General features: G+C 37.8%; 2 protein-coding genes across 4 annotated transcripts in view; both read right to left on the reverse strand.

The window, feature by feature from the left end:
- Positions 1-26,993, reverse strand: part of IPO11 (importin 11) — a 209,479-nt gene that overhangs the window by 39,633 nt on the left and 142,853 nt on the right. For 2 of the 3 annotated variants that reach the window (XM_032404353.1, XM_032404355.1), the window contains one exon: positions 630-725. In XM_032404353.1, the coding sequence (XP_032260244.1) occupies positions 630-725 (96 nt within the window). Of the gene's footprint in view, positions 1-629; positions 726-17,487; positions 17,560-26,993 lie in introns of those variants that run through there. The other variant, XM_032404354.1, reaches the window with a different exon arrangement.
- Positions 13,325-17,409, reverse strand: LRRC70 (leucine rich repeat containing 70). Its single transcript, XM_032404356.1, has 2 exons — positions 17,322-17,409; positions 13,325-16,820 (listed from the first exon to the last, which is right to left on the reverse strand). The coding sequence occupies exon 2, from the start codon at positions 16,807-16,809 to the stop codon at positions 14,914-14,916; it is 1,896 nt and encodes a 631-aa protein (XP_032260247.1). The 5' UTR covers positions 16,810-16,820; positions 17,322-17,409; the 3' UTR covers positions 13,325-14,913.

A 26,993-nucleotide genomic window follows, 5' to 3' on the forward strand; every position in this document is an offset into this window, starting at 1 on the left:
CGTAATTTAACACATGACCTTTATTAACAATAATAAGAGAAAAGGTACAGCAATTCTACTACCTATAAAAGGATGCAATGAAATGAAATTTCAAATTAATAGTTCTAGAAGTATGACATGATTTTAACTATTCTCACAAAAAATGTCATTTTAACCGTTCTCTTTTAAAACTGGTCAAGTACCAAGTGACTCTAATATGTAAAGGTGCCAGGGATGCTTCTATCAGGCAAATACAAATACAGGATGTTTACCAATCCTCTTTTCCCCATAACTTGCCTAATGGGCAGGGGAACTTTGTTAATTGAAAAAAAGAATATATTCAAAACATCTTAAAAAAGGCATTTACATGCTAACATAAAAACCTAATGTCAAATCATAAAATTATTATTAAACTAAAGAAGTCCAATTTGTCATTTCACTTTAATAAATTAAAGGTGATCTCAAGATCAAACTAATTAGAGGCAAAACAAATACAAAATTTTCTTTATAAAAGACAAAATGTAAACAGTCACCACACTGTGTTTATATGGTAGTAGTGAACAAAAATCATGCAGGACATAATTAATTACCCCCCCACACACACACACTCCACCCCAGATCAAGTGCAATTAATTAAATGATCCACCTACTCTTTATAAGTTCCTGTTTCAGGATCTTCTGTCATGACATCATGTAGGCCCTCCACTGAGATGTTTATAATCCCACAGAATTTATCCTGGATGACACTAAAATAAAAGAAAAGCAAAACAGATTGAACTGGAGTATTTTAACAGGTTATTCTTTTTTCTTTTTCTTTTTCTAATTACCCCCTTAAACATGAAGAGAAATTTTACTTCTAGGATACAAAGAAAACTTTCAAAATATGTTTCTTGTAGCAGAAATTTTACCTTTGCACATAACATTAAAATTTTCTCTTTCACTAGAGTATTAGTGTTTAAATACCAAAAAGGTAGATCCGAAAGGAAAAATATATTTTAATATTCTTTAACTTATTATAATAAACGTGAGTTGATTTTATAACTAAGAAGATAAAGATACAAAAATGCTGAAGATTAAAAATCTCTACTCTTCTGAAGATAATGCCAAGAAAAAGAAGACAAGCCATAGACTGGGAAAAAATATTTGTAAAACATGTCTGAGAAAGCACCTGAATCCAGAACACATAAAGAACTCTAAAAGCTCAAGAAGAAAACTCTGCAGTTCTTTCTGCCCATGGGTCCTGTCCCCGTGCTTTAACAAAACCACCCTATTTGCACCAAAAAAAAAGACTACTCAATTTAAAAATTGGCAAAAACTTCAAGACACTTCACTGAACAAGATATAAAGATGGTATATGAGTACCTGAAAATACGTTCAACGTTACTAGTTATCAGAGAAATGCAAATTAAAACCAAAATGACATTTTAATTAAAAGTTAAATTTAGAAGACTAACAATACCAACTGCTGACAAAGATGAAAAACAACAGTACTTCTCATTCACAGCTATTAAGGATAAAAAAACGGCATATCCATTTTAGAAAACACACCAGCAGTTTTTATAAAATTAACACACTCCACACAACTCAGCAATCCCATTCCCACATATTTACCCAAGACCAAAACAAGTAGCCTCAGATCTGTATGTAAGTATTTATGGTAGCTTTATTCATAGTAATTCACAACTGCAAATGACCCAAATGTCTATCAACTAGTGAATGGCTAAACAAACTGTGGGATACTTACTCAACGAAATGGTTGTCAGCAATAAAAAGGAACTAAAGATACATGCAACAACATGGATAAATCTCAAAAACATTATGCCAAGAGAAATAAAACTGACTCAAAATGCTACATACTGTATGACTCCATTTATGTGACTTTCTGGAGAGGGAAAATTATTTGTTCAGTGGTTGCTAGAGAAAGGGACACAAGGGAACTTTTTGGGGTGACGGGAGTGTTCTATATTGACTATGGTAGTGGTTATACACTGTGTACATGTGTGAAAACTTTATGCTTAAGGAGTTTTAAGTAAGTGTACTTTAACAAGAATCTGACTTTTAAAAAGTGGAAGTACTTAACCATCCACTGAAACACTAAATTATACTTTTTGAATTTAAAACTAACTGAATAAATTATAACTCTTATCTCCAGGGACGTTCTAGAATCATTCCTACAAGAGACATAACCATGTTTCTCATTCTGCATTAACCTGGATGATTATTTTTTTAAATGTTCAGTAAAGAAGTACCCAACTTACCATATTTTGGGTCAGGTTCCCACCTTTGTAAAGTCAAATGTTTTGTCTGTACATTCAAATGTGATCAGATTTTAGACAACTAAATCACCAGTTGGGCAAAATAATAACTAGTTGATATTCTGATACATCTTAATGTATCATCTTAATAACATCCTACTGCAGTAGTAAATATTTTTTAAGTCACTGTATTTCCTTTATATAAGAACTAAAAAATCTTTCAAGAAAGACACACACAATCTACTTTATTCAGTTCAGGGAACAACACCCTAGAAGAAAAACTAGGAAACCAAAATCGTGCCTGAAGTTTCACCCACTAACTGTGATCCCACTGAAGTTAATTCAGTTCTCCAGATGTTGGTCTCCTTGTCAGTAAAATGAAGGCTGGACTGAAGTATGACAGATACGTGGAGGGAATATAGACATTGTCACTTCCTACTGCAGAGGAATTTGCCACTAATCCATTATAGCTTGCTAAGGCAGACGGGTTCTGAAATTCCTTTTTAATACAGGAGCATCCCAGATAGCTATCAACAACGATCTTGATTGGCTGAAAAAGACAAAAATCCTCCAGAATACAGCTGTTTACCAGGCCTTTTTGTCAGGATTTTTTAGGGACAATCCACGCAGACAGCTGCCTTCTCTACTCATATCACCTCCAAGCATCAATCCCTTTTAGGAAAACCAGTAATTTCATAAGGAATCAGTGGAACAGAATTCTGAGTACAGTGTATTTTCTAAAAAAACTGAATATCAATCTTCCTGATACATATCTGGCAATCTGAGTGTGACCACGGTCTACGAGGTGGATGAAGGTTAATTAGGAGGGAACGTAGAAGAGAGGGAAAGAAAACGGTATATATTTGACAATCAGTTCACTTGATTATAGGCTTTACTACAAATTATCATATTGATCAGTGATGATGCTACCAGCACTGCCACATGTTTCTGAGAAGAAGGTAGAAAGTTCTACCTCTGCCATAAGTAGAAAAAAGTAATTAGCAATATGCTGAATAAAGGATACAGTTTTAGAATACTGAACTCTACAGACATGCACATTCACCACACTGAGCCTTCAAGGCTGAGGACAGATTTTGATAATCAAGCTGCTGCATGAATAGGGTAAACTAGTGAATGACTACACAATTCTTGCCAAAAGGCTTACCTTCACCCCTTTCTCATGAATGGTGATTTTGTTTAGAGGACACTGCTGAAACCAAAATACAGCTTGGAAAGTTCTGAGAGAAATCTAATGAGTTCAGGAACCTGAGATTTATGTAAAGCCAAGAGCTAGAAATAGTCAATGACTGACAATAAGAAGTGTTAAGAAAATTAGAATAAAGAATGGAAAATGATACTCATGGAAGCAGACTGGGACAGGCCAGAGGATACAGGTCCAAACTCTGCTCGGCTTGTACATGCCCATCCAGGCTTGGAGGAGAAGTCAGTCATGTGATCAGTGGGGTTCACCTGCCCTATTCCCTCCCTGACCTCCAGTGGAATTTCTAGCTCTACCAGCTGAGGGGCTTGGACACGTGACTGTCTAGTAGGGGTAAGGGAAGTGAGGCAACCTCCATCAGTGTGCAGTCACTGTTTTTCATTGGGATGTGACTCATTCTGCATAGAAGGACAACAGAAGCAGAGATGTAGGTATGGGAGGGGGATGAAATTCCAGCAGACAGGGAAAACCGTGCTTGCACCAGAGGGGGTGACCACAGACTTCAAGTGTGGAAAAGGGGAAAATGACTACAGCCCAGAGTAGAAAGGTCCAGGAACTGGCTTTGAATGGGAAGATGGGAAGAGGTGACTCTCAAAAGGGAGAAGGAAGGACTGAAGAGGAGAAATGGGAGTATACATGCCATGTTCTGGGATCAGTAAAAGAAGTTACACAGAAATTCTCTTCAAAGCACTGAAGTTTGAAAAAAAAACAAAAAACAAAAAACACAAAAAGATGCACCTCAATTCCACTCTTTACAGTTGTTTGGGGAAAGTACCCCCAAATAATAGGGGTAACAAAAAGCCAAAAAAGGCTTGTACTTCCCAGCATGCACAACACATATTTATTTAAAGTAAATAAGCATTAAGAAGTTAAAAATTTTTTTCTTTTTAAAGTTATTATAAAAATGCTCCCTCCAAATGTGTAAATATAACATTTTATTTTTTTAAAGATTTTATTTGACAGAAAGAGAGAGAGCGCGCACACAAGCAGGGGGAGTGGCAGGCAGAGGGAGAGGAAGAAGCAGGCTTTCCACCAAGCAGGGAGCCCGACACGGGACTCGATCCCAGGACCCCAGGATCATGACCTGAGCCGAAGGCAGTTGCTTAACCAACTGAGCCACCCAGGCGCCCCTAAATATAACATTTTAAAATGAAGCTTTTAAAATAGATTTTTTTTTACCCACGGTATTTTTATAAAGTTTTGAATATTAATCAAATAATCACTTCACTTTTTAGTCACATAATACTCTCTCAACCCTTATCTTTTACAAATTAAGAATCAATCTTGTTGGGGCGCCTGGGTGGCTCAGTCGGTTAAGCGGCTGCCTTCAGCTCAGGTCATGATCCTGGGGTCTTGGGATCGAGCCCCACATCCGGCTCCCTGCTCAGCGGGAAGCCTGCTTCTCCTTCTCCATCTGCCTGTCACTCTGCCTACTTGTGCTCTCTCTCTCTGTCAAATAAATAAATAAAATCTTAAAAAAAAAAAAAACAACAACAACAACAAAAAAGAATCAATCTTGTTTTCCGATAATATATAATCTTTCTGAATTAAATGCTTTAAAATGTGATCAGACATTTAAAATGGAAACAAATCAAATGAGAGCTATAAACCAGAAATGAAATAGAAATAGGTTTGGAGGAGAAAAGGCATTCTCCTTAATCTTATATATATTACCTCTCTAAACAAAAGACAAGAATTAGGTGTTTTTTTGTTTTTTGGGGTTTTTTTTTGTTTGTTTTTGTTTTTGTTTTTGTTTTTTAAGAGAGCAAGCAAGAGAACAGTGGGGCAGGGCAGAGGGGGAGAGAGAGAGAGTGGGAATCTCAAGCAGACTCCACGCCCAGCACAGAGCTCGACATGGGGCTGGATCTTACAACCCTGAGATCATGACCTGAGCTGAAATCAACAGTCGGACAGGACACTTAACCAACTGAGCCACCCAGGTGCCGCATTGTTCTGTTTTTTAAATAAAAAACAGCCCGTTTTTCTCTTCCATATGTGCTACATATTGAGTTCTGAGTTAACACTTTATAAGCATTCTTCTCAGTGTGTCATCTTTTAATGTCCTCTCGTGCACATCAGTCAAATCTGGTATATAATGTGGAAGAAGTAAAGGCAGCCAGGGGAAACCATGTAATTTTAAATCTCACTTGGTTCTTAACCTCTCAAACCTGTGCTTACTAAGAAGTGACAGTTCATATTAAGTAGGAGGCAGCAATCTAGAGTCCTGAAAGGAATGGCTGAACTCCCTGCTAGTCTCTATACAGCTTCCATAGCACAGTAGGTAAATCGAAACTTAAGAGGTTAAAAAATAAAAAGCTGACTATTGATTATTCCAGCCCAAACTTTACATTTTGTTATAGTCCTAAGGTCAGATTTCAGAAGACTGGCTCAATGAGTATTAATAAAACGTGAGCTTATACCAGGATACCAATTTATTTACAAAAAAATAAGTGATTAGAGTGTCATATTACCCTTGCCAAACCTTCCTGGTGAATTGGTCACCAAGGTTACATTCATTCATTTTAGTCAACATTTTATGAGTCCATAAAATGTGTCAGACATTATGGTAAGCTCTGGAGATTTAAAAAATGGCCACCTCCAAGAATATGCAATGTGAAAAGAGCAGTCTCTTCAAAAAATGTAAATGGGAAAAATGGACAGCTACATGACAAAGCATGAAACAAGGCCATTTTTTCACACCATGCACAAAAATAAAATGAATTAAGGACCCAAATGTGAGACCTGAAACCATAAAAATCCTTGAAGAGAGCACAGGCAGTAATTTCTCTGACATCGACTATAGCAACATTTTTCTAGATAAGTCTCCTGATGCAAAAGAAACAAAAGCAAACATAAAAATAATAAACTAAAAACCTAAAAAACTAAACTCAAAAAAAAAAGCTTCTGCACAGTGAAGGAAACAATCAATAACACTAAAAGGCAACCTACGGAATGGGAGAAGATACTTGCAAATGAAATATCCAATACAGGGTTAGTACCCAAAATATATAAAGAACTTATACAACTCAACACCAAAAAAGAATCCAATTAAAAATGGGCACAAGACATGCATGGACATTTCTCCAAAGACATGGCCAACAGACACGTGAAAAGATGCTCAACATCACTCGTCATCAGGGAAATGCAAATCAAAACTACAGTGAGGTATCACTTCACATCTATCAGCACAGCTAAAATCAAAAACACAAGAAACAAGTGTTGGCAAGGATATGGAGAAAAAAGAATCCTTATGCACTGTTCATGGGAATGCAAACTGGTCAGCCACTGTGGAAAACAGTATGGAGGTTCCTCAAAAAATTAAAATGGAATTACCATTACCACTACTGGCTATTTACCCGAAGAATATGAAAACACTAATTTGAAAAGATACATGCACCCAGATGTTTACTGCAGCATTATTTACAACTGCAACATTATGGAAGCAACCCAAGTGTCCATCCATTAGGGACTAAAAATCTGCAGGAAGGACAAAGAAAACAAGCAACAAATGAGATGTTCTTTTTTTTTCTTTTAGAGTCTGATATCCTGAATAAGTACTTTTCTCCATTTAATGGGTATTTCTGACGTACTAAGTGGCACCTGTCTGAAGGGAGAGCATCTGTCACCTAAATGGAGGTAAAGAAGCACTGGCAAATTATCACTCTCTAATTCTCATCAGTGGTCCCCAGAATCTTGATCATTCTACCATCACTTGAGATCTTAGCATTTGCAAGTTAACCCACTTTGCACTGATAACATTAGGTTAGATGCTCCTCCTAAAAAAAAAAAAACACCCAATTTTGATATAAATTTATTTTCATTTTACAAGGTTAAATGGGATCCAACTGATCCTACTCACCTCATTAATGAGGGCTTCAAAGAGGCAAATGGATGCTTTCTATTCCAGTCTCTTAAATTTCATTCCTTCTCTTTAAGAATTTTCAGGGGGCAATCAAGAACTTCAACAAGCTCGAACAAATCCACCTTTCTCAAGTTACTCCTCCTTTCATGGCTTTCAGGCAGTTAAGTCATCAGCTCTCGAATATAATAGCTACTAACTCAGATCTGCTTACTCCCTTCCTGCCCCTCACAATGCTCTTCCTCCTTTTTCTATTCACCTTAATTCACACTTCCTTCACAGGCCTTCTCTGGCCACTCCAACCCACTGTACGTGAGCACTCTGTCCTTGGAATTTCCAGGAGCATAAAACGTCAGCACTACTCATTTAGCATGCAACTCATGTGCCATCTAGTTCTTTCTCCTAATGTCCTTTAATTTTTCATGCCTACACGCCTGCTCTAAGACTATCAGTTAACTTTAAGCACAGCCCATGTATTATGTTTATTTTTTTATGTCCCACAGGACATGAATAATGTGAACACTCAATAAATAATCATGGGAATTAATGTTCCCCAACTCAAGAACTGACCTCCCTCATTTTCTTTTTGCAATATTATTTGTGCTTATCTCTTTTTGTAATTACAACTATGGATAGTTGAATTATAGATAACATTACAATTGATTACACTAAACATAAGGCAGAAAACAGAGCAGAAGGTGGCTGTGTTGGAATCTATTTCTGAAACATTTCAGAAAATGCAAGGAAAGTTTAACATTGAAGATGAAAGAGGAGAATGAAAGTAAAACTGAAGGGAAAAAAGTACTAGTAACCTGAACGTTTCCCTTCTTTTTCTTTGTCACAAATACTTTTCTTATTTCACATACTTGGTAGATATATTAATGTATTCACATAGACACAAGTTACAAACACACTACAGAAAGAAGACAAGCTTTTATAAACATCCGTTTGTTTGGTTCTTCAAGTGTGATATAAGTGATGTTACACATATGTAAATATTAAATAGGTGAGGGCTTGAAAAACTGTACTATTATTTGACCATTTAAACAATTCCACAAAGTTTTCAGTAAACTTCTTTTTCTGTTAAATTCACATGAGTAAAACTATAGTTCTTAATCTTGTCTTAGTATTTTCTAAAGCTATGGCATTTTAAGGCATTTTCTGGGTATACAAAAGTATCTGTAGACTGTAAATTGCAGAAACTTCATGCAGAGTGATTTTTCTTTGCTTTTGAAAACTAAGTACTAAAGAAAAAAATCAATCCATCTTTGTTTTTATTGAACCAACTTGAAAACTATGCTGGTTTTAAGATTATTTCTATCCTTTTGTGTCATTATGAACCTAACCACAAGGGTTCAGAAAACAAATAGCCCTTGAAAAGAAAAATAAAACTTTTAATCCCCAAAGGCACAAATAAATGAAATTTCTAACAGTCATTTGGTCAGCCCAAACAATAAATATTACATTGAATATGAGCAGGACTCTAGTTTCTAGCTGTCCAATTTTTACTAACATCTTTATAGTGAGCATTTTATAGCTCTATTTTTCAGAGAAATTATCTATATTCATCATAGACCATGTGTTTTAACACCTTCTAAGTGATGGATTGATAGATTTGTATCGTATCTTCATCCCCTTGGACCTGGGAAGAAAACAGGCATGCAGAAACACAAAATTTTCAATTACTTTTTCTGAACATTTCTATAATCGAAAATTGATGATTTAACAGTTTTTTACAGGAGGTCCAAGAAAAAAATAAATAGCATTTTCTCTGATCTAACCAGACCACAATTACAGTATTTATATATCACATAAAAATGATTAATATATGAAATCACTCTGGCATTCTTGGATCTTAAATATAGGAGGTCACTGAAGTTAGGGTAATTTAAGAAAATAATAAGCTTTAGGCATTAAAAGCCACAACCAAATAAAATATTCTCTTAACTATACTTCTCTGCTTATATTGTTTAATAGGATTAAACAAAGAACAGCAGTTTATTGAAAGAAAAAGGCAAAATAAGAAAGCCCTGACTAATCAGTCTTATTCCAGACTTTCTACCACACCAGAGGCTACAAAAGTGGTGACATTTACACTAAAATTAGCTTTTCTCCTCTCCAGATATTTTCCAGGATCTAGCTAGCTGCAAATACTTTTGTCACTTAGATGGAAACATATATTCTTTCTACACAGTAATTTTCTACATGGTCATGGAAAAGAGTGTTAATAAATCTAGTTCCCTTGACAAATACTGGCAAGGAAATGGGATAAAAAAAATTCTTAGTGGAAATTCACTAAGTTGTTTTAAAATGAAAGTTGGATTTTTTACATCCAACAATAATCTTTACAAAGGCTTTTAATAGTATCAACTATTCCCTCAATTAATTTTTGGACTGCACACACACAAGCAAAACAAAGAAGCCCATAATCTTTAAGATAGAAAAACTCTTAACAATCCAGAAGAAACCGCCACCTTCTGTGACTTTTAAGGGAAAGACTATGCTTCAAGAAACAATACCCAATGACAACACTAAGTTTCCAGAAAAAGATGATAAATGACTGGTACAGAACTGTGTGGGGAAAAACGTTAGGCTGAAAACCCCAGCAATGCTTGTTTTGAATGCTTACAGGAGTCATTTGACGGAGTGGTTCTTGACTTTTACAAAGGGATATAAGAGAACCTACTAGAGATTTCATAATTATGAGGGTGGGAATATGGCCTCACCATTTGTAAATGCTAGGTATTGCTGATGATAAAACTACACAGTAAATAATTACAAGGTAATCATGAATATATACCTTGAGGACAAACGAAAAAAGCCAACTGTGCTGGTCATCAAAGTCACATGAAAAGATACCCGTGGCTCAGAATTATATTCCTGGAGAAGTGTTGTGTATCGCACAGCCCCGACCAAAATAAAGAGAACGTGCCCTGGAAAACAGTGTTACGTGATCAAGAGGACTCTGGTAACAAAGGCAAGTCAAGGTGTGGGACCCTTATATCGAGGACATGGGTAAGTGCCTGTGAGACCAATTTGGTAGGAAGGCCTAGCATTAAAGCTGTTTTTCAGAACCTTGTAAAAGGTTCCCTAGTCTTTTTTTCTCCCATTTTTGCAACCTTTTAAGACAAATATGGCATATTTTACTGTTATTATTGTGTTGCAGGTAAGATAATGAAGTAAAAATGCTTGCTGACTCAAGACACAGGTAAGAGGAAGAGTGTAACCCTGGCACTTTATGTAGGAGAAAGTCGAGAACTCCACTGAGAGTACAAAGTTGGTGGAGAACAAGGAGGTATCCAAAGATCGTCTTTCCCTGCTACCAGTGAATTCTACACAATTCCCTCACTCTCAAACAATGTCCACCCTTACCGTGCCCCAACACTCTGTCTCTGGCTATCAGCACTGGCAGCCCCTCACCTCCAGAAGCCCATGAGACACCTTACCCAGGCCCCCACTCCATCACCTGGGACATTCCTCATTTCCTGCTGACTCCTGTTAAAGCGTCTGCTCTATACCATTCAAGTCCTCAAGGACAATCTAACATCAAACATCTCTACTCCAACGCTAGAAGGGAACTGGGAGTACATTCTCAATTATCCCAGAAGTGAGATACATATTTCTGAAATTCCATACTGGAATTTTAAATGTATTAAAAAGTATAATGTTATAAATAAATGGTAGTTGAGTTCTATACTTCTCATTTGTTATGGGGGAGGATGGAGAGGAGCTTTTTTGGAATGCCCTGGAACCTTACCCAACTTTTACAGAAGTCAGTGGAAAAAATGGACCTGTATATAAAACTATCCTTCTGAAACACAACCATATTATTCTTGAGTGTTCTCATCAAAAAACTTTAGTAAATGGTAGAGAAACAGAACTCTTAAGAAAAGTTTCTTCACCTATATTAATTTAGAATATTATTACTTAGTTTTAACTTTCCTGTTTGTTTGAGGTGGGGCTGCCTAAAATGTGAAACAATCATATGCACAAATTATACTGCTAAAAATATCTATGTATATTATCACTTCAAATCAATTTTACCTTAAGTTTTTTAAATGGTGCAAGTATCAAACAACAGTGTCATGTGAGCTAATATTTTTTTTTTTTAAAGATTTTATTTATTTGACAGAGAGAGAGACAGCAAGAGAGGGAACACAAGCAGGGGGGAGTGGGAGAGGGAGAAGCAGGCTTCCCGCAGAGCAGGGAGCCCAATGCAGGGGCTCGATCCCAGGACCCTGGGATCATGACCTGAGCCTACATGGGCGCTTAACGACTGAGCCACTCAGGCGCCCATGAGCTAATATTTTTAAAAGGAAAAGCTGCTGGGGCGCCTGGGTGGCTCAGTCGTTAAGCGTCTGCCTTCGGCTCAGGTCATGATCCCAGGGTCCTGGGATCGAGCCCCGCATCGGGCTCCCTGCTCCGTGGGAAGCCTGCTTCTCCCTCCCCCACTCCCCCTGCTTGTGTTCCCTCTCTCGCTGTGTCTCTCTCTGTCAAATAAATAAATAAAATCTTTAAAAAAAAAAAATAAAAGGAAAAGCTGCTGACAGAAACTGGAATGAGTACCTAATGAATACCACCATGTACAACTGTAACTCCATATATAAAACAATATTAATAAGATTAAAGTTTTCTAGTTGAGCCTACATCAATCATCAATTTTAAGTTATACATAAAAACAAAAAAAATCTTGATAAAATTTCTAAATTACCTTCTTTGAATTTGGGGGGAGTTTTTTTGGTAAGGTCAAGATAAATACTTTGTTTATGGATATTTCCTAACTCTAAATAACCAACTATGCTGCTTCTAACATCTTCAAGAGGATGTGGTCTAGGTGGTGGGGAAGGGAGACATAGAAGAGTTTTCACCTTTCATTTTAAGTATCTCTGTATTGTTTGAATTCTTTTTTCCAAAGAGCATGTACTTTTAGTAACTAAAGAAAAAACTTAATTGGAGTTGTGGGAGTTGTGTGGATACAACAACAGAAGTGTATTATTAAAAACATTTTCAAGGTGAAACAAACACCACACACCTATCCCTAATGAAACAAGTAATTTATGTAAGAATAGACTTATTTAAAATGTATTCAGGTTTTCTTCTAAAATCACAACCAAGAACAAAGCTTTAAACTAGGCAGGGAAAAGAACAGTGAAAACTCTTGGGGTGGGGGTGGGGGGGAGCTGCGGCTTTAATTTCTCCGAAATTTCTAGTGTATCTCAAAACCACTCCTCCGCTCCTTTCTGCTTTTCCTCAATTATCTTACAGCAGTGGCTCTCCAGCCATGTTCCCCAGACCAGCACTACCAGCAAACCTGTCCACACATACACCCAACAGGCCCCACTCCAGACCTACTGAATAAGGAACTCTGGGAGGGGTGGGGGGCAACAATCTGTATTTTAACAACCCCAGTGATTCTGAGTTTGAGCAGCACCATCTGAAGGTACACCAGACAACACAACCATTCCTATAATTACTTCAGGTCCACAACACAGACTCAGTAATTAGCACTTGGTTTAAACACTCCCAGACTGCTTTAGGCTAATTTCATATGGCAAGTATTAACTTTTATTTTTACTTTTTTTTTTTAAAGATTTTATTTATTGGGCGCCTGGGTGGCTCAGTCGTTAGGCGTCTGCCTTCGGCTCGGGTCATGATCCCGGGGTCCTGGGATCGAACCCCGCATCGGGCTCCCTGCTCTGCGGGAAGCCTGCTTCTCCCTCTCCCACTCCCCCTGCTTGTGTTCCCTCTCTCGCTGTCTCTCTCACTGTCAAATAAAGAAAGAAACTCAAAAGATTTTCTTTCTTTATTTGACAGTGAGAGAGACAGCGACAGCGAGAACACAAGCAGGGGGGAGTGGGAGAGGGAGAAGCAGGCTTCCCGCAGAGCAGGGAGCCCGATGCGGGGCTCGATCCCAGGACCCCGGGACCAGGACCCGAGCCGAAGGCAGAGGCTTAACGATTGAACCACCCAGGCGCCCCGGCTAGTATTAACTTTTAATAACAAAAAAGAAATTTGGGGGAAGAGGAAGGACAGCACATGAAATACATAATGCTCGAGGGAAAATTTTTAATACATATTCGTGGCTCAGGTCCCTGTTAATAGATCAAGCATGGGCACTTACTATATGCCCAATATTCTACACAGTATAAATTTATGCTAATAGAGAAATACATAGTTTCCATGGCTTGAATTACCATCTATCTACATTAAAGATTCCCAATCAAGGCTACTAACATCTCCTGGGGGGCTCTTTGATCTTAGTCTTCCTCACTTACCTGTCTCCCCAAATCATGACTCAAATGGTCAATGCTATTGTTAAGAGAGTATCATATACTTCCGGCGTACTATGCAAATGGAAGGTTACAAGTTATTGACCTTTACCAGATAGATCTCTCCCCTAATCTTCTACTTGTAGGATATTTCCACTTGGAGATCAGATGTGAATCTCAAATTCAATGTATCCAAAATTGAACTCATTATTTTGTCCCTACACATATCCCCACTCCTTTTGCTTTCTTTGCTCATTAAATGCAAGAGAATGCCGCCTAAGCCAAAAAATTACCATCTTTGACATATCCCTCACCTGTCACCCCTTAGCCAATCACCAAGCTCCAGAATCCAACCATTCTCTCTGCCACTACTCTGGCACAGGCCTCCGGTACCTCTCCCCTGGATTGGTGATTCAAATTCCTACCCAGTTAACTCTGCCTCTAGTCTCGTTGCTCCTTCCAGAAAGAAGGTACTCTGTAAACAGTAAATCTGATTATGTCATTCCACTATTTAAAATCCTTCCGTGGCTCCCTGCTGCCCTAAGGAAAAATATGAAATTACAATATCCTTCATCATCTGATATCTCTCTCCAGCTGCAGATCTCACACTACCACTCATAACTCTGGTTATACTGAATGGTTACTTCATAAAAAGCAGCATTCTTTCTCTTTCTTCGACTCCTATGATACGATGTTACCTCTACCTATTACTCAGCTCTCTTCATTTCTGTTTATCCTTCACGATCCAGTCTCAATGTCACTGTTCTCATAAAGCCACCTACCACTTCCACTTATGTTATACCCAGCAGCACCTCCAAATGCAATACTTACCATCCCAGATGGAAACCATGTGTCTCCACTAGATTTCAAGCTCTACCAAGAATAGGAGCCATGCCTATGTTGTTCACAATAAGCACCTACGCAGCAGCAATGCATGAAATTAAAAGCATGCGCCCTGGAGTCAGACAGACCTAAAAAGTATGACAAGCAAGAACCTGGCACAGTTTCTTAAGCTCACTTTCCCTAGGTTTCCTTACCTGTAAAACGTAAATAGTTACAAGGTTTTTAAGGATAAACGTGATATATGAAGTATTTATTAGCATAGTGCTTAGTACACAGAAACATTAGCTAGTATTATTACTTAATATAGCACCTATCAAAGATATATGCTGAATGAATACAGTATTCATAAATTATTAAAAACATGTATTTATTAATGCTAAGCTCATATAATTCATTGTATTTCCAAATAAAGTTTATAATTCTTTAAGGAAGCTTCAGTTGAATTCGTCCATGGCACTGACGTTTTCCTGTAACTAACATTAAGTTGAATTATAAAGCAGAATGTTCAAAGAGAATCACCTGTGCCTCACTTCCAGGAACAATTTGTTTGTGAAGTTGCATCTGCTCCAAACCAGGGCTTTCTAAAGAATGTGGGGAAGTGTTACAAATTGAGGCAGTTACATTATACCTCGCTGACTGATAAAAGCTGTAGTATTCAAGTCTATTTTCCCCTGAGTTTTCGGGTGCCTTTAGTTTTTGTTTAAATTGAACAACTTTGTAGATCAAAAAAATGATTAAAACACAAGCTAAGATAAAAAAAGCTAGCAAAATGTCAAAAGCCTCATTCAACTTTTCAACTTCTTGTGTACAAATGAGAGACGTTTTCCCTGACACCGAAGCATCATCAATCGGTAGAGCACTGTTTTTTTCCAAGTTCAAGTTAACAGAAGAAGTAAGCTGTATTTGCACAGGTAACACTGCAGTAGCCTCTAATGGATTACCAAAGGTATTCTCTTGAAAAAATCTACTGGCAGGTGAAGTACGACTTCGTTCCCAGAAAGTAACGCTCTCAGTATTTTCCAAATGTTTCCCATTTGTGGTTACTTTATGCCAGGCCATCATTAACGCAGTAGTCTTGTGATGAATATGAAGAGATTTTATAGCCCAAGCTCTGGATACATTTGTCGAAGATGTAACACAATTTGTAAAGTCAGTCCACTTAATATAATGTAATGCTCTGCCGCGCATGGATGGGGGATTCTGACAATAGATGTTTAACGTAATGGCTGAAGATGCTAGCCAGTCGCGAAGGCCCAAGAGTTTGCAGTTACATTCCCAAGGATTAGAATTTGCCTGGAGATGAGTCAGTGAAGACAATGGCTTAAGGACCCTTGGATGTAAGTCTGTAAGATTATTAAATGACAGATTAAGGATCTTCAAAGATGCTCCCATATTTTCAAACGTATCATTATCAATGCTGATTATTCTGTTTCTATCTAACTTAAGGTAAATTAAATTCTTTAACAAGCTAAATGTGTCAGAATTTAAATTTTCTAAATTATTATGACTTAAGATCAAATGTTTAAGATTATTCATTCCACTAAACCCATCCCTAGCAACATTTTGAATTCTTGAATTTTTCAGGAGGAGATACTCCAAGTTGACAAGTCCTTTAAATGCAAAGGGCTGTATTGCTTCAATATGGTTATGAGACAAAGAAAGTCTTTTAAGGCTCTTAAGTACTTCAAAAGCATTTGACGGTACTTTTGTTAAATTATTACCTTCTAGATACAAACAATCCAGCTGTCCAAGATGTTGAAAGCCTAAGTCTGATATCCTCAAAATTTTATTGTTTGATAAATCAAGTATCCGAAGAGCAATCATACCAAAAAAGGTACCACTCCCCAGGACAGTGAGGCGATTCCTTTGTAGGTTTAAGTACTGAACTGAAACTAAATCATTAAATACTCCTCTTGGAACAAAAGCTACTTGATTAGACTGTAAACATAAAGTACGAAGATTGGAAAGTCCCTCAAATAGTCCAGGATCCAAGCGTTTTATAAAATTATTATTTAGATATAGAAAATACAGATGCCTCAGCTGAACAAAGGCTTTTGGATATACATACACAATGCGAGAATTATCCAAATACAACGCTACAAGAGAATGAAGTCCTGTTAATTCACCCTCATTTATGTAAGATATGTTGTTTCCAGTCAGATACAGAAAAACTGTACTTTCAGGAAAATTCTTAGGAATCCTTGAAAGGCCTAAGTTACGGCAGTTAATATGTCTCCCAGTGTAGAGATGGCAAACAGACGAACATCCAAGAACCTCTTTATGGAATAAGAATAGAAGATAACAGGTAACAAGTAGAAAAAGTCGTAGGCAAGGCAGAGAAAAATGTAATCCACACATAGCCCTGTTCTTGGTTTTTCTGTTCATATCAGAATTGGCTATAAAAAAAGAAGGTAAAACTTTAAATCATCAATAAGTTCTCAAAATTAAAGTGCTATAATACTAAAAATCCCATATTCTTTTATTTTTATTAGTATCAGCCAACAATACTAAATATCATCAATTGTCCTATGGTGATAGCATAATATTATATAATGAGTTTGGAATGTGTTCTAGAATTAACACCTCCAGGCCATTAACCCACTGCTTGACAAAATGGTAATTCAAATTTAATGAACTGCAAAATAATATGTTTGCTAAAGCTAATTTAAAATATTACAATTGACAATAACAAAAGTGACAAATGATGAGGTAAGGATAATGGTCTTTGGATATAATATGTCCCTTTACCAAATTAAAGTATCAATTAAATAACATTATAATTTATGAAAGTACAAATTCACTACAAAAGAGCAATTAAACTCTAAACTATAGCTTTTCACAAAAGCAAATTATTTTTCATTTCAGTTAAAAGTTCATATTTAAATAAATAATCTTACCAAACCAGGAAATTCATATTATTGACACTCGGCTGATTCAAGTAAAGGTTTTCTTTCTAAATCTGAAGAGCGACATTTCTAAACTCCATTTCTTTCTGTGGCACTGTTGACCTCCACCCCTCCACTTTTTTTTTTTTCTTCCTTTTTTTTAGTCACAGTTTGCTCAGGAAACACCACTCTTCACATTGGTTCCTCCACAGTCAGTGTGTAAAACAGAGGTTGCCATGGATACAGGAAACTGAGAGACAGGAAGTAATTTTATCTGTGTTTCTAAAGTATTGTTGAAAGGAAATCTCAGGAACTTATTTTTTTCAGAAAGCAGTTAATTTGAGTGTTCCTAACACACATACCTAAACATCTGATAATTTAAAAAGTATTTTTTAAAAGGAAATGTGAAAAATTTAAATATTCAGAATGAACAAACTGTAGCCATCAGCCAACAGATAGATATTGAATAGAAAAAGGTGAAATAAAAGATAAACAGAGTAATATAATTTGGGTCTTAAATGCATATAATATTTACATTGCTTTGAATACACATTACAGACTTTAACTTTGTTTTAGTCCTTAAAAAAAAGGTAGCAAAAACAAGAAATTTAGAATGGTGAACACGAATGTTGTTACACTAACCTCTCTGCTCTTCCTTTTTAACTTTTCGAAGAGAATTTTGGATATAAAAAATATTGAATATCACCAACTAGCACCTTAATTTATTAAGGTATATGCCTTGCACTGTAAAATGATATATAGTTGCACCCAAATTACTGGCAAAGATTACCTTTGGCAAGAAAAGTTGGGGAGAGTGAAAGGGACTTGATGAAGGCACAGAAGGCAAGCTGAGGACAAAGCAGAAGCTGACACCCCACAACCACCCCCCGCCATGGGATATATGTGACATTTCTCAGGCACTCCTGGCTGCCCTAAAGGAAAAACAAATAGTTAACTTGTAGAGATGACCATCCTGCAAGACCTGAGTCTCCCTCAGTTTACTTACAAAAGCCTTAGCAGTAGCTTCCAGAAGGGAATGTAAATACAATTAAATGTCTTTATAACCTGCAGCCCATCGACAGATCCTTGAAGGGGGCACAGTGTAATGTTCCTCCAGGAAGTTCCCAACTATCTTCATGTAATGCCTTACTAGAGGGGTAAACAGCCTTAACTTGACAATGGCAAGGCCTCCAGGATCCTGTGAGTCTTCTTTAGCATATGAAAGTTCTTTCTCGGAAACCTACCTCCCTCTTTCCTTACCTCCCCCAACCCCATAGTATATAATCAGTCACCCATCACAACCCCGGTGCAGTAGCTCTTTCTGCCCACGGGTCCTGTCTCTCCCCCCGCCCCCCGTGCTTTAAATAAACCACTATTTTGCACCAAAGACATCTCAAGAATTCTTTCTTAGTCTTCGGCTCCGGACTCCACCCCACTGAACCTCACCTATATTCCAAAACCTCATCAGGACCCTTTAATGACTTTTCAACATATATACATCTGAAATAGTATGAATCTTTTAAATAAAAATCCACCTGTGTATACTGTAATATTGAAGGGTAATGATTTAAAGAGTTAACTATAAATTGTTTATATTATATGTTGTTTAGTCATTACTTTTCAGAAAAGCTCAATGCTTAGGCTAATTCTGACTTTGATTATTATTACTAATACTCTGATAATATACTTAAAATATCAGTAATGATAATATATAATTGCATAGTAACTCCCTCTTGTTATTAAAGCATCTTTTACATCAAGACAATTATTTCAGATAATATGAATTATTTCCATATTAAATATTTGGTAAAATACCCAGCACTTTCTATGATAATAAAAAATCAGAGGTGCATACTAGATAACAGATCTTTATCAAAATGATTTACAATTTTCACAACTATCCTTTGTGGCCAACTACTGTTGTAGTTATGGAAAGAAGAAATTAGAAAATCACCACCAAAAAACCCCCATGACAGAGAAATGACATGAATTAGAGGTAAAGGGCGCCTGGGTGGCTTAGATGGTTAAGCGTCTGCCTTCGGTTCAGGTCATGATCCCAGGGTCCTGGGATTCGGTCCTGCATCGGGCTCCCTGCTCCTTGGGGAGCCTGCTTCTCCCTCTGCCTCCCTCTCTCTCTCATGAATAAATAAATAAAATCTTAAAAAAATGAATTAGAGGTAAAGATGGAATAAGAGCTAGGTTTCTCAAGTCCATTTGTGTTTAGTGTTTTCTTTTTTTTTTTAAAGATTTTATTTATTTATTTGAGAGAGAATGAGATAGAGAGCATGAGAGGGGAGAGGGTCAGAGGGAGAAGCAGACTCCCTGCTCAGCAGGGAGCCCGATGCGGGACTCGATCCCGGGACTCCAGGATCATGACCTGAGCCGAAGGCAGTCGCTTAACCAACTAAGCCACCCAGGCGCCCCTGTGTTTAGTGTTTTCAATAACAAAACATAATGAAGGATTTTTCAATTGTGTCATACAGCTTAGAGTTATGATGGGGTTCAGGACACCCTATCCCAAAACATAGCACCATGACATAGAGAATATTCAAAACTGAAGGAATCTGAGACAAAGGCAGAAGTGTGAAGGACTCTCTCTGATCCCTCCCCTCCAGCCACCCTCATACCACCTGCCCTTCACCCCTGAATAAGGTCATAAAAACTTCATGTGAGAGGTGCCCTCCACTGTAGTGGGAGAAAAGGAGCATCCTTATTTCCGAAGACAAAGAAACTCTGAGAAGTATCCAAACAATGAGGCTTGCAAAATTTCCCTGTTTGCTACATTTATCTCATACCCTGTGCCCTACCCTATCTTTCCACGACTTTCCACTCTGCCTCAAACCTAGCATAAAAACACACAGGTTTGGGGCACCCAGGTGGCTCAGTCGGTTAAGCATCTACATTTGGCTCAGGTCATGGTCCCAGGGTCCTGGGATCAGGTCCCACATCGGGCTCCCTGCTCTGCGGGGAATCTGCTTCACCCTCTGCTACCTCCCCTCACTCCCCACCTAGCTTGTGCTCTCTTGCGCATGCTCTCTCTCAAATAACTAAATAAAATCTTTAAATACACACACACACACACACACACAGAAGTTTAACAATCCCCTTTGGTTCTTCACTTCCTTTTGAGGGCTCCCATGTCAGATAAAACTTAACATTAAATTTACATGCTTTTCTCCTGTTAATCTTGACTTTGTCAGTTTAATTTTCAGACCCAGTTAGAGACCCCAAAAAAGTCAAGGGGAACTTTTCCCTCCGCTATAGTTTGGAAGAACTCATCAACATCAAAATAAAATTTAGAGGAAAAACTACAAGGTGGTAAGATCAGAACATTAATTAATTTTGTCCTCTATTCCAGAAATATCCAAAGCAGACAAAAATATTTATTAAAATCTCAAAGATAAAATTTTTAGTAAATTACACTAAATAAAAGTGACAGAATAAAATAAATTGTTTTTCTCCTATTGTGAAAGCTGAGGTAAACTAAAGCATCTACAACAAACAATAAATCTAAACCCAGTATCCAGAACAACAAAGTTCAGCCTTTCTGTTTACAGGGTTCATAAGGGTTGCTGCTGTTACAGACAGTGATCACTGCTACAGAACTCAGAAATCAAGACCTCAAAAAAGGGTGATACGGGAACAGAATTCAGAGACCTCCTGATCTTACTGGCTATGAGCACATCACTGATTAGTGGCACAACTGGCCACACAAGGTTTAGATTAGAACCCAAGTTTCCCAGCTTCCCGCTGCACTGACTGGAAGGCATATGTCTCCATGCTTTAGCTACTACCATTTCACAGCCAATTCACATTATTTAGGTAATTTAAAACTATCTCATTATCTTGTCAATTCTCTAACATGTTTGGTGAAATCTTCATATGATCTCCAAGGCACAATAATGTTCCCCGATCTGAACTGTGACATTTTGATTTTGCTCTAGAATAATACATCAAAATGGTTCTTCATATCCCTTTACTGATTCCCACTAATTTTCATTAGAACTATTTCTGAACACGACACTCAGCCTCCTAAAAGAGCTTCCTCCTTTTTTCCCCCGGGAAACTGACCCACTGAATTATTTTTTTCTGTCTCTTCTTATGGAACCTTCATTAACACAGATTTCAAATAATCTCATAGTTCAGGTATCAATACCAATCTATTTTCTTTTCCATTCAGAAATTCCATGACAAGAGAATGCATAAATCAAACAATTATTCTATTACCACCTTTTCAACATATATCCCCTATATTTTTTTTTTTTTTAAGATTTTATTTATTTATTTGACAGAGTAACAGCGAGAGAGGGAACACAAGCAGGGGGAGTGGGAAAAGGAGAAGCAGGCTTCCCGCTGAGCAGGGAGCCCGATGCGGGGCTCCATCCCAGCACCCTGGGATCATGACCTGAGCCGAAGGCAGACGCTTAAGGACTGAGCCACCCAGGCGCCCCATATATCCCCTATTTAGATGTACAGCATCTACATATAAACCAACCAAGACAGGTTTACATAGAAAGAACAGTTTACAATAGTGCTTAGTGATCTTACGAATCTTAAGAATTACTTATAGATCCTAAAATCAAGAGAATCAAAATCTGAAATGGTGTTTACAATTAAAAATATTCTGGTAACAATAAAAAAAAAACATATTTTTTTGCTCAATGTAGGAGGAAATTTTAACAAAGAGCAGTATCTCAATACAGATTGATTATCAGTTGCAAGGAAAAAGAACAGTAACTACACAGTGGCACAAACACCTTCACGAGAATTAACACCATTAATGAGAAGCAGGTGGACACCATGTGCCACTGGATGTGGTATTTCAAGAAGGACAGCATCGATCACTTAGGTAATATTCCAACAATGTATATGTATAACCACAATCTAATCAATAGAAATCATCAGACAGGGTGCCTGGGTGGCTCAGTTGGTTAAGCGACTGCCTTTGGCTCAGGTCATGGTCCCAGAGTCCTGGGATCGAGTCCCGCATCGGGCTCCCGGCTCAGTGGGGAGCCTGCTTCTCTTTCTGACCCTCTCCCCTCTCATGCTGTTTCTCTCTCTCTAATAAATAAATAAATAAAATCTTTAAAAAAAAATTATCAGACACATCACAAATGAGGAATATTCTATTCTGGGAGAAGAAAGGGAGGGAGAGAAACAAAGAAAAGGGCTGTATTCTTCAAAATTGTTAGTCATAAGAAATAAAAACTCAGGAAATAATACAGAGTAAAAGAGACTACAAAGACATGACAACTAGAGGCAATACCTAATACTAGACTGAAGCATTTAGGAGTAAAAGGTCATAATCTATTCAACTTACATGCAAATAATTCAGAAAATAAAGCATCAAGTGTGTTGTGTGTGCGTGTATAATGCATGTATACACACATAATGGGGGGGAGAGGCACACACTAACAACATCCAGACTATCATGCTCATGAAACTAGAGATTGGTGGGGGAGACAGTTAGCTTAAAAGCACTAGACACCCAAATGTCCTTCAATGGCTAAAGGTGATACATCCATACGATGGAATACTACTCAGCAAAAACAAAAACATCAACATTCTAATGACACACACAACAGCTTAGGCAAATATAAAAGGCATTATGCTGCCTGAGAAGGCCGGTCTCAAAAAGTTCTACACTGCCTGATTCCATTTATATAACATCCTCAAAAAGACACAATTAGAGTGAAAGAAAAGAGACTGGTGGGAGCCAACAGTTGGGAGTCAGGGAAGAATGGGATTCCTAAGGTATATCGCACAAGGGAGTGTCCTCAGGTGATGAAGCTATTCACCTGTGTTCTGACTGTGGTGACGGTCATGCAATCTACACACACGAAAATTTATATTAATGTATAACCTCCCCTAAAATCAATTTTACTCTATGTAAATTTAACAAAGTTTAAAAAGAGTCCTCATATTTTAAAACACAAGCAAATATTTGTGGCTAAAAAATAAAATACATATAAAAAACTACTAGACCAAATCTTGTTTGATTTACAATCATAATCAGTTTTATTTTTTTAATTTTATTATGTTATGTTAGTCACCATACAATACATCATTAGTTTCTGATGTGGTGATCCACGATCCATTGTTTTCGTATAATACCCAGTGCTCCATGTAGTACGTGCCCTCCTTAATACCCATCACCGGGCTAACCAATCCCCCCTCCCCCCTCCCCTCTAAAACCCTGTTTGTTTCTCAGAGTCCATAGTCTCTCATGGTTCATCTCTCCCTCCAATTCCCCGCCCCCTCATTTTTCCCTTCCTTCTCCTAGTGTCCTCCATGCTATTCCTTATGTTCCACAAATAAGTGAAACCATATGATAATTGACTTTCTCTGCTTGACTTATTTCACTTAACATAATCTCCTCCAGTCCCATCCAGGTTGATGTAAGTTGGGTATTCATCCTTTCTGATCGCTGAGTAATATTCCATTGTATATATGGACCACATCTTCTTTATCCATTCATCTGTTGAAGGGCATCTCGGCTCTTTCCACAGTTTGGCTATTGTGGACATTGCTGCTATGAACATTGGGGTGCATATGGCCCTTCTTTTCACTACACATGATCAGTTTTATAAAGGAAAAACAGTGTTCTGCAGCTACGGGAAAAGCATGTCAGTTTGTAAAATCTGTCAAGATTCTGAGGCACAAAAAGCTTAGCATGTTCCAAAGAGAGAGAACAGCCAGCATGGTTGGGAGAGAATGACTGAGAGAGACCAGGGCGGAATAGGGCTTGAGAGGTAAGCCAAAAGGCAAACCCCGACTAGTTGTCCCATGGAGGCCACTAAAGGGCTTTGAACTAGAAGAGGAATAAGATCATTTTTGCTTTTAAAACATGGCTGGCATCTTCTCTGTGGAATATGGCTTGGAGCAGATCAGAAGACATGAGGAAAGAGCAGTGGAGGAGGCTAATGCAACAGTCCAAGAAGAAGAATAAGACAGCTTTTACGAAGATAGTAGAAATGGAGGGAATGGATTTGAGATATACTTAGAGGTGTAGTCAACAGCTCTGGTGATGGATTAAATGTGGACGGTGAGAGGTCATGTTGTCAAAGACAATTTCCAAGTTTCTGACATGAATAACTGGGGTGCTCAGAAGTATCCAAGACTGAGAAGAGCACAGTGCATTGGTTATCTTACCTTCAACAAATATATCCAATTCAGACACATTACTGAGAGCCTACATGTGTCAAACATTGTGCTAGACTCTAAGGATACTAAAGATAAAATCTGCTCCCTGATCTCAAAGAACTCAAGATGTTCTGTGAGAGAATAAATGTTCAGTCGACATACTCATTATAATAATATCCCGACCATGCAGGGTATTCTAGAAGCAAGTACCCTATGTCCGGTGTTAAGCAGAGGAAAAAAAATCTTTACAACATTATCATCATCACAGCCAGAACTTATATACTGAGCATAAGTATTTTACATGTATTATGTCACTTAATACAAAGAACAATCCAACAGTGTAGCTCTATTTTATAAATGAGGGTAGAGATATGTTAAATACCTTGCTCAAGGTCACGTGGTGAATTCAGGAGCCAGGATTCGTATCTACCCAGTGTGGTTCAGAGCCTGAACATTAAGCCTTTCACTATATGCCCTCAACACATGGGTCCAACCTCCAAAAAGCCCAGAAGGTAAGAGACATAAAAAGCATAGAAGCAGAGCAAGCAATACATGAAAATGAGTTTATGATGCAGTCCAAAAATTTCAAGAAGGCAGAAATCACTTTAGGCAGAGAAATTGGAAGGAGTTTGACAAACGAAAAAATGGAAGACAAATAAAAAATGTCCATGGATGGGAAAAATTGCAGGTAAGGCAACAAAGGTGGCCCTTTTACCACCCAGAATTCTACCTGCTTTCTCCAGTTTCCCTTCAACCTACAGCCTTACTCCAAATCTTTTTCCTGGATCTATTATAAATCTGAGGATTTAAGGGCTCCATCACTGATTAATGTTTTGTCTTTTGGTTTTTTTTTAAGATTTTATTTATTTATTTGACAGAGAGAGACACAGCCAGAGAGGGAACACAAGCAGGGGGAGTGGGAGAGGGAGAAGCAGGCTTCTCGCTGAGCAGGGAGCCTGATGCGGGGCTCGATCCCAGGACTCTGGGATCATGACCTGAGCTGAAGGCAGATGCTTAACGACTGAGCCACCCAGGCACCCTCACTGATGAATGTTAACAAGAGTAGCACAAGCTGCTGTCTGGCTGCACATTCACTGATTATTTTAAATATTTGGCAAATACGAACTGAGGGTCAACTTTACATAACCACTCTGTACAGATGAGTCAATGGAAACTTCTTCCTGGGCTGAAATACCTGCCAATTTCAGAAAGGTGAAACGGAGGCAACAGTAGTAATGAATGAATAAGAATAATGAACAGAGTGAGCATCGGCAGGCATGCACAAGGTATCTGCATGAAACACGTGCAGGGAGATGGTATCTTTCTTCAAGTGTTGGCATGGGTCACATTTGGATAGTCTGAATGGGAGACAGCCTCGGCGTAAATGAAGGAGAGCCTCAGGAAAGCCTCAATTGGTACCTTCACACACTTGGTCAAAATAATTGACAGCAGTAACATTAACAGTAGCAGGTATTAATGGATAATAGTACAGCAATATAGAAAGATTAATATTCAATCATTTACCATTTAACACTCCAATGCATTCAACACTTTAATGGGCATTGTATACACATTCTCCAATTTAGTCTCAAAATAACCCAAAGAGGGGCGCCTGGGTGGCTCAGTCGGTTAAGCGTCTGCCTTCAGCTCAGGTCTGTAAGATGACTGCCGCCTTATGAAAAGTTCATCAGAAGCATTTATCTAATTTGTAGATGGGGCAGTGGTCCTAGATGTGAGGAACACATTGAGAGTATAGTCCCATATTCAGAAGCATTCAGGAACTTTTCTTAGCAGTTAGAACGGGAGACAGAAGACAAAAATAGTTGCTCTAAGATGCAAGGGCATACTGACAGTGGAATGTATCATCAAAGCCCAGCAGGGTGCTTAGCACACAACAGGAATTATTAAAATATTGCTGAATGTTGGTTGTATCAGTACCGCAGGCTGTATATTAGGACAGGAATGTAGGAGCATTTAGGTTCTGCCATGTTTCAAGAGTAAAGTGAATCTTTATCGGAAATGAAAACCAAAATGGACGATTTCCATTCAAATTCTAAGGTAAGGGGATAGAAACACTTTCAAACACCTAAAAAGGGTGGAACTTTTTGGGGGAAGGGGAAGAAAGTGAGATTTCACAGCACTGACAGAAAAACAAACTGATGTTCAGCTTAAAAAAAAAGTTTTATAAAGGATTATAACCTTTCAGTAAAAAAAAAAAAAAATCACCAAGCCCAGGATTAGTAATTTACCTCTTTTTTCACAAAACTGTTTTGTATACAGATAAAGACAGTAAACCTGCAATTATGGCCCCAACTGTTCATCTTCCTAAACCACCCTGTCTGTGTCCTCCAGCTTCTGTTAGATTAAAGCTAACAAAATTCAGTATACGAATATTAACCAGCTCAAAAGTAGGTATGTTATTCAATTTGTGTTTGGGAAGAAAACCAGCCTGTAAATTCACAGCAAGAACCAAAAAAATACCTATGCACAGCCTAGTCAAAAAAAAAAAATCATTAAAAGCTTCATCACAGAGGGATTTTC

The sequence above is a fragment of the Phoca vitulina genome, unplaced genomic scaffold (assembly GCF_004348235.1).
Source record: "Phoca vitulina isolate PV1807 unplaced genomic scaffold, GSC_HSeal_1.0 scaffold6, whole genome shotgun sequence".
Taxonomy (NCBI): domain Eukaryota; kingdom Metazoa; phylum Chordata; class Mammalia; order Carnivora; family Phocidae; genus Phoca; species Phoca vitulina.